This window comes from Saccostrea cucullata, unplaced genomic scaffold (genome assembly GCF_032062105.1).
Source record: "Saccostrea cucullata isolate Sc308-1 unplaced genomic scaffold, CSIRO_AGI_Scuc_v1 ctg10783, whole genome shotgun sequence".
NCBI lineage: Eukaryota > Metazoa > Mollusca > Bivalvia > Ostreida > Ostreidae > Saccostrea > Saccostrea cuccullata.
This window is the reverse complement of record NW_026923344.1, coordinates 12,691-21,591: the sequence shown is the minus strand read 5'-3', so window position 1 is coordinate 21,591 and position 8,901 is coordinate 12,691. Positions and strand designations below refer to the sequence as shown.

Sequence of the window (8,901 nt, the reverse complement as noted above, 5' to 3'; positions counted from 1 at the left end):
TTTTTGACAGTACATGGACATGAATTTCCTCTGTGAATTTTAAAAATTAAGATATATTTTACAGAATGTTATTGCATACACAAATACTAGTAATTAACTCACTCAAAATGTTTTGAATAGTATGAAATTAAACTGCTTTTGCCCCAAAACATTTCTTATAAACAGAAAAAACTTTCAATTGAATACTATACATGTATATGCAGCATCCATAATAAAAAAAAATGACTAACTAAACTTTTGTAAGGATTTTAAAGCACCTTTAGTTTTAAATTCCATTCTAAGTACAGTCATTATCTGCAACTTTTTCCTGAAAAAAGTATTAGCCATAATTCACAGTTAACTGACTAGAGCCATCCTCCGAACTCCTATAAGACATCACAGTAGCAAGCAAGCAAACACAACATAATAACGGGCCCTAAGCCGAGGCCTGATAATAATCATCTGCGTGCCCATGTCCTGCTCCGAGACGTTAATAGAGCTGTGTTGATTCACTGACGGCCGAGTGTAGTACGACCCCGAGCGATGGTCGAAATGTGTACTGTCAAAGCTGGCACTGACGCTATCCATGTCCTCGGTCTTCTGAACATTTGTCTGGTAGGGCATGCTCACTGTGTCGTCCTCTGGGATTTCGTCGACTTGATTTTTATAGGAGAACAGAATGCGGGGCTGGGTGTGCCTGAAACAGGTAGAATGGACAGACTCGTATACAATTTACTTAATTTCGTCGACTTGATTTTTATAGGAGAACAGAATGCGGGGCTGGGTGTGCCTGAAACAGGTGATTTGGACAGACTCGTATACAATTTACTTAATTTACACTGAATTCACTTTTTTAATGATTTGTTAGTTGTACAATTGCTTAGTTGTACATGTATATATTAGTACCCGATTTGGTCAAGAGGCCCACGGGCCTTATAGGTCAAGTATCATGTATTTATATAATCCAAAAGCCATTTCACAAATTTTGAAAGACAGATCATTTTTACAGCAACACAAATGGCCCTGATTGAAAGAGGCCCCTTCTTCAAGAGCATTTTTTTTTATGTTTAGGTGATAATAAAATAAGAGGAAAAGGAAATAAAAAAAAAATTTTGGAGGTAGCTTTCTATTCTAATAGGCTCCTTAATACACATAATGCTTACAAATAGGAAAGTAGAACATTTAATTGCTTATTTCATAGAATTTGAGTTATATAAATTTTGTGATGTTGGTCAAAATATATTTTAAAAATAAGAAAATATTTAACACATGTGTTAGGTGAATGTGTAGACCAAAATTTACTTGATGCCTAAAATTATAATTATTATAATAAAACAGACAGGTTTTTTTTTCAATTATAAAATAATTTCTCTGAGATCAAATATATTTGTATATTCAATAGTTGAATTTTTTTTTATTTCTTCGATATTTACAAATGGACTTAAGTTTTAATTACATCTGATGCATAAGCAACCCTTATCTGAAACACTAAGCTATGTAAACAAGAGGCACACGGGCAAAAACCAGGTGAAGTAGATATAGCATGTCATGTCAAGTCAACAACACTGGAACAAAATGAGATGACCGGAAGTGCGAAATCATACATTTTCATCGGAAAGAAAATTTTTTTTAATGAAAATTCAAAACCTTTAAACTGAAAATAAAATAAATCCTGGCCTTAAATATGTATTTAGATCAACTATTACGTAGACAGGATGATAAATCAAAGGCCTGAAGGGCCACAATGGCACTCTTGCTCATCATGACTCTGCTTTAGATATGGCAGTGATATCGTGAAATGGGGCCATATTACAATTTTGATAGCTCTTCTCATGTTGTACATATTGCTTAGAAATAATGCATTTTCACTACCTACTTATTTAGCCCCGCCCTAGCACTAGAACCCTGACCCCAGGGCTATGAACTTCACAATTTTGGTAGAGGACTCAATGCTCATTACAATCATGTAAACAGTTGGAAGTTGCTTTTTTGATGTCAGGAGTAAAGAAGAAGATTTTTAAAGATTGCATTAATTTTAGTGGTTTTGGCCCCACCCTCCCAGCCCCCAGGGGGGCAGGGGTGATATAAACTGCCAATTTTTGTTCCCTTACACATAGATGCTTTGTGCCAAATTTGGTTGAAATTGGTTCAGTGGTTGCAGAGAAGAAGCTGAAAATGTTCAAATGTAACGCACGACGCACGACGACAGACGAAAACGGATAGCAATAGGTCACCTGAGTTTACTCAGGTGACCTAGATAAAAACTCATTTTCAAATGATTTTGGTCCAACTAAACAGCTTGAGAACTGGTTTAAATGTGTAGTCACTAGTCAGTACCACGGTAAAATGGTCTGAGGACCATATTTGCCAACACCCAAGATGTAAAAATCTGGTCATTTGTGTACATGTATTGATAATTATTCTATTTAAAAAAAGGCTTTACAGAATTATTTACGTACAATGATGAAAAATTATTGATTAAATTGAAAGGTTAAATAAGAACAGTGGTTTTATTTCCAGCATTGACCTGAATTATGGTAAGTCTGCATTAAAAAAAAAGCCTTTTCGGTATGTGCTAACAGGGACCTACATCATGTATATAATAATATATTTGTTTATATATAGGTCCCTGGTGCAATTTTAGAGGATTTGAAATTAACTTTCCTCTCTCATAATTAGGCCTAATTAATTTAATTAACCAGTGTAATGAGTGCTAAATGTACAGTAAGACCTACACTGTTTTCGATCACTTTATTTTATGTATTGGTAATGAAAGTTGTTTTCCAAGATTCCTTGACATGTACATAAATATTCTATTGTTTCTCTTTCTCTTAGTTCAATTTGTTCCTTCTGGTCTTGATAACGATCTTGTTCTATCGGAAGCCATTTTAAATTTTGATTTGTCAAAACAATTCCAATTAATTGTTTACACCTCCACCGATAATTTACTGGCCTACTGAACCACATAGCCATCGGCATTGTTTATGTAGATCAAGCTTGGGTTGTAACTGGAAATTAAAAATACAACCTAATTTACGAACCAAATCCGGAAATCGGGGATTCGGGCGATAAGCATGACTCGCCGTGTCATAAAAAATAATCAGGTTAAGGGTCGAAAAGTAACCTGACGAAAGTGGGTGAGTTGTCAACTATCTACAGGACTGTTGAAATTGTATGATTTTTAAGCAATTTATGGAATAAACGCAAAAGTGGCATGTATATTCCTACGCCAGATACATGAAGGTCTTGGTTTGAGTACTATATTATTTGGCGCATGAAGAAGACGGTGAACAGTCAGAGATTTCATCATTGCTATATGTGCGCCGAGCTAAAGCTCGACGCCATAAAAATTGTTATTGATAAAAGTTAGTGTGAACCGATTTATTGATTATAGATACATATATACATATCATATAAACATTAAATGACTTTTACTTTAAAACCCATGTAGATTGAATAGAAAGTGATTTAACATTTAAGGCAAATTCTTTAGGTGTCCCTAACAAATTCTTTTAAATGCAATATTTTAAAAAATAATGGTTATGACAAGTTGTGATAAAAAAAAATTAACTGTTGTAGTGAATTTTTATCACAAAGAGATAAAATACAATGGAATTAACATCTTTTAAACGTAAACCTGACAGACATTCCTTAACCTACCACATTCCTTCCTGGATTTCCCCATATAACAGTCCACTACCCACCGCCTGACTCAGATTTAGGACGGCAAGAAACGCAGCATAGCGGTAAAATGATTTCTTGGCTGCAAAAATCAAACAGGAACAGTTATATTATACAAACATTACTTGTATCATCATTTCCTTTAAATTTCGTAAATGTCCCAGATATAACACGGATGACCAGTATCAATGTTTACATAAGTTCCATGTACATCATAAACAGTGTGCAGTTTGAAGTAATTTAAGCTTTTTTTTTGCTGTAGCAATAATTTTTCAAATACTGTAGATCACTTAATTTTCACGACACCTTATTTTCGCAAGATAGTCATTGACTCTTTATTAGCGAGACAAAATTTTCGCGAATTGTTATCACTGCTTTATATAATCTTAAGGAAATATATTATATGTGAGAATTAAATTTTCGCGAGCATGCCGTCTCGTGTTATTATGCAAAAATAAAGTTATCGCGAATAAAAAGTGATTTACAATACTTTAAAGTTGTTACAGAGGAGCCTCATTTATCCAAATGCTTTGGTTCCCAGTCAATTTGTCTGGATATGTGAAGCGTCCGGATACCTGAATTACCAGTTAAACAAGACAAATAAAAGTTCAAAAATTCCGTTCCGATGAAAAGTCGTCCGGATACTGAAGCATCCAGATATCTGAAGGTCCAGTGTATGTGACTTTTATTGAAGGTAAAAATTTGTAGCATTGCATGTTCATCATCAGAAATACTTACGTGGTAGAGACCATCTTTCCTTAAGACTAGTCCAAGGTAAAATAAATATAACAGTGTATACCTACAAAATAAAACAAAGATAATGAATCACTAGTTCACAACGTAATGCAAAAATTCTACAAAACTCCACTTAATTGAAATGGTATTCCTCCTACACCCCTAAAAGTAATAATATACTTCATGTAAATAAAATGATTTTAAAAGCATAGTCAACAGGTTTAATTATCTCTTCTAATATCTTGAACAGATTCATTTGAATAATATTTATTATCTTTGACAAACATGACTACTCACAACAAAGAAAACAAGAGAACTGGTGATCCAGAATATCATTCCTCCGTGGGCGAAGATGTCAAAGTTCTGGTACGTCTCATTAGAGCCCTTCTCCACGTGGAACTGAGGGTCTGGATACTCAAACTCTAAAGTCCCCTACAAATGAAAAAAGTTAATTAAACATTTATTATGCAGATAAGTTCTTTTTTAATTAATTCTAAGGAAAAAATGTCAGCAACAACTATAAGCACAATTTCATCATTGGAGAAATAAATACAATCAGTGAATTTCAAAACTTTCGAACTCCCAAAATTAAATTTTTTTAAAGCCTTTTCCGTGATTAAGATTTCCTCTCTGATTGAATGGAATTTTTATTTGTGTCATTGCTATGGTTACCTGTGTGCAGGAGTATATAAGGGCTACACATGAAGTCACTAGTAATACTCGCTGTATGGATTTACCACTGTCTAAATGACCTGAAATATATAGAAAAACCATTCATTTCCAAGTACACAAATCCGATCTCATATTCTTATGCATTTTTAAACATAATTGTGTCTTATTATCAGTTAAAATATTACTGTCTTAATATGTAAATATAAAATATGACCTGAACTGTGACTTTTAAGGATTGAATTTCTAGATTTTATTTTTGAAGAACATGAGCATAATGCTGCAATGTCTTTCATAGACATACACCCATGTTAGAAATAACATACATGAATCAACAAAAAGAACAGAAGAGAAAAATGTAAAGATTTTTTATAATACCAAATGCCAGTCCAAAGACAATGATAGACATCTCTGTGGCAAGAAGGAAAAACCTGAGGACAAGCCATAGAACCTAAATGTACAAAAAACAAAAATCCTCATGATTGTTATTATCATAAATACACAGAGAGCCTCATCGTCTACATAAAGATTATTCCTCTCTTGAGCATTTCTTACTCATGAACATATACGCCTAAGGGATTTTTCCCTCCAAAATTTTATTTTACATGTTTAACTCCTGTAAACTTGCATTTGAATTCATGAAAATTTAATCTATTCATTAAAGAAATAACTTGTAGGAAAAATCTTAATTTTATTGTTTTTTCTCCACAAATGAAAAAAAAATAAGACTGCAACTAAAATATCAAAGTGTACGATTAACCTAAGTTTAAATAAAAATATTGCTTTAATTTTTTTACCATGAAAACCTCAGTGTGAAATTTCAATGTGATTGAATAATAACTCTCCTATTTTTAGCTGACCTTGTCTGTTATATCTCCAGCCAGAACGGAGGCATTGAGCCCAGTCATAGAAACAATACATCTCAGGACACTAATAGTTTGCCACCAAACACACCTGTCAATCAACAAAATCAGAAAATAAGTAACAAAATTTTGATATAAAAAAATAAAAAAAACAAACCAAGAAACACAACTCCCGAAATAAAATTACTCGCTTTTATTTTTAAATCGATGTAAAATCTCTTCATCCACTTGCGAATTATTGTTCTTGCAATTTGACGTTAAAAAGCCATTTTCGCAATAAATTACAATATTAAGTAATTTTCAAAAATAAGGATTTTAAAATATACACATGTAGAGTACTGTCGTATCCATTTGAAAATGGACAGCTGTAAAGCTACTCACCAGAACATAGAAAGCAGTAAATATGGGACTGCTGGTGCTCCGTAGTTTGATTAAAGGTACTCACCAGTACATAGAAAGCTGTAAATATGGGACTGCTGGTGCTCCGTAGTTTGATTAAAGGTACTCACCAGTACATAGAAAGCTGTAAATATGGGACTGCTGGTGCTCCGTAGTTTGATTAAAGGTACTTCACCAGTACATAGAAAGCTGTGAAATGTGGGACTGCTGGTGCTCCGTAGTTTGATTAAAGCTACTCACCAATACATAGAAAGCTGTAAATATGGGACTGCTGGTGCTACGTAGTTTGATTATGGCAGATTTGGATTTGTAGATCAGGAAAGCCAGAAAGAAAATGTTAGGAATCAAAATAATCAGGTCCAGTATCTCACTCTGTCAAAATATAATATATTAAATGTATGAAATGTTTCGTGAACATTTTAAATGATACAATTTTTATCATTTTTGACAAATGTTTCATTATCATATAAACTTGTACAATTCAATATTTACTGCAGAAATGCACCTCTCCCCTACTTTCCCGACAGAAATGAGAATAAATACAGAGAATTATTTTTTGTCACATTGTGTAATTTACTTCACTAAGGCATTTGCTGGGTCCATGAAATATTTAAAAAAAATAATGAGAAAATAATGATAAAAAAAATAGTCAAATTATTTTCTATAGAAAAGTTTGAATTTTTGACAATTAAATCATAATCAGTACAATCTCTGTATATATATATATAATTTTTTTCCGATTAAATCAGTACAAAGACTGAGTACCTTGATTCTCCAATATCATCGTACAGGATGGCCTGACAGACAGGCTCTGACAGGGTGAAGGAGGGGATGGGGGTGTGATTTCCAGAAAACGGAATAACCCCCGGTGTGGTCGTCAGATTGTTCTTTATGGGTAAGTTCCCATCCTTGTCCAATCTGTCCGCATTGCTTCCCAGCGACAACTTCAGATGATCAGACATGGATACTGTTGGCTACTTTAACCTACAATTTGTCAAATGGTGATTTTTTGTTCCTAAATTAACTCCTAGCTTCGTAGGAAAATTCATTTCTTTTAAACAAATAATGATTATCAAATATATTGTCAATGTGAAATTACAGAACTTTGACCCGCAACAGCAGTTTACCATCTTCAAAGTTTAATACAGTAAACATGGTAAACTATACACACATGCAGAAAAATTTTTAATGCATGTGTAGCGGACATGTATAGGGAACTTACTCTGCCTACAGCCAGTGAGCTAGCTTTTCTGGTGATGCGGTAGAGTCTCCCTCTATTTCAGGCAAGTTAAGCAACGACGAGCCTGTTTAATCCTTGGATGGGTGACTGCTTCACGTTACAAAATTGGTGGCAGCGTAGTGACTCTGGGTGTCTGGTGTCCTGCTTAGGAAGTCTCAAGAGCTAGGACTTAGTGTCCATAAACAGACTTTCGTGTTTGTGGACGGCAGTGGTTGCCGTATCTGATGTCAGGTTCCGACCTACTTCAGGAAGCTCTAAGACTTAGGAATTTGTGTCCCAGGTACGGACTTCGTGTCCGGGAACGGCATTGGTTGCCGTAGCTGAAGGGACCCAGGTACTCAGAGAGAACTCATGCTAAGCTTCGGGTCGAAGCTTCCCTGAGCGCGGGGGAAGTGTCGGCAGGTGTATCCAGGGAACTTATACTGCCTCGCCAGTGAGCTAGCTTTTCTGGTGATGCGGTAGAGTCTGCTCTATTTCAGGCAAGTTAAGCAACGGCGAGCCTGTGTTAATCCTTGGATGGGTGACCGCTCACGTTACACATGGTTTGGGGGGGGGGGGGGACTTACTAAATTGATAACAAGTGACATGTCAAGCCAAGGTTACTTAAATTTTCTTTTCCATGCTGTATCTGAATTTATATTTAAATAATATTTACAAATGGATTCTTATATATTTTAAAAAATAAATTTATAAATATTAATTTTTTTTAAAATAAATTAATACAATTTTAGAATTCTAGTTAAATATTTCCAAATCTTTAATCTCTAAAGTTAATTTTTTTATGTTATATAAATTCAGATGAACTTTCAAAGTGTATTTTGGAAAAGGGAGAGAGTAGATATTCCCCCAAATTTATCAAACTGAATATGGGAGGAGGGTCAATGAAAAAAGGGGGTCATATATTTCATATTTCAGTTAGTAACCTTCCTTATTCGTCAGAATTTGAATTGAAAAGCATATATTCTAAAATAATACTACACTGAATGTTTTACCTACGGTAAAAATGTTTCTAATTAGTCATTTTTCCTGAATTACGTCAAATTTTGTTTGGCAAACACCACCACTGCTTCCTGACTATGGAAAGTATTTGTACCATCCCGAGCTCGATCCTATTGACAACGTATCTTTTAAAATTCAACTAATTCATGAGGTTATTAAGAATATTTTGACATATTTACTCACTCTTTAACTGTTTTTATTAAAATATTCATTTCGATATATTATAATATATTATTCGGTACACCAAACTAACAAAATTGATTTAATGCATGGGTGTGAAATACTTTTGATTTCAAAGCTACTTTCACTTTAAACAAATTGTTTAGTGTGGTTCAA

The 8,901-nt window shown here is 34.0% G+C and overlaps 1 protein-coding gene across 1 annotated transcript; it reads right to left on the bottom strand.

Annotated features, from left to right (window-relative positions):
* Positions 1-319: 319 nt before the first annotated feature.
* LOC134263782 (transmembrane protein adipocyte-associated 1 homolog) lies at positions 320-6,929 on the bottom strand. The gene is made up of 9 exons (XM_062746160.1): positions 6,909-6,929; positions 6,502-6,698; positions 5,925-6,018; positions 5,443-5,515; positions 5,068-5,147; positions 4,693-4,827; positions 4,399-4,459; positions 3,640-3,742; positions 320-676 (listed from the first exon to the last, which is right to left on the bottom strand). The coding sequence occupies exons 1-9, from the start codon at positions 6,927-6,929 to the stop codon at positions 376-378; spliced, it is 1,065 nt and encodes a 354-aa protein (XP_062602144.1). The 3' UTR covers positions 320-375.
* Positions 6,930-8,901: the final 1,972 nt, after the last annotated feature.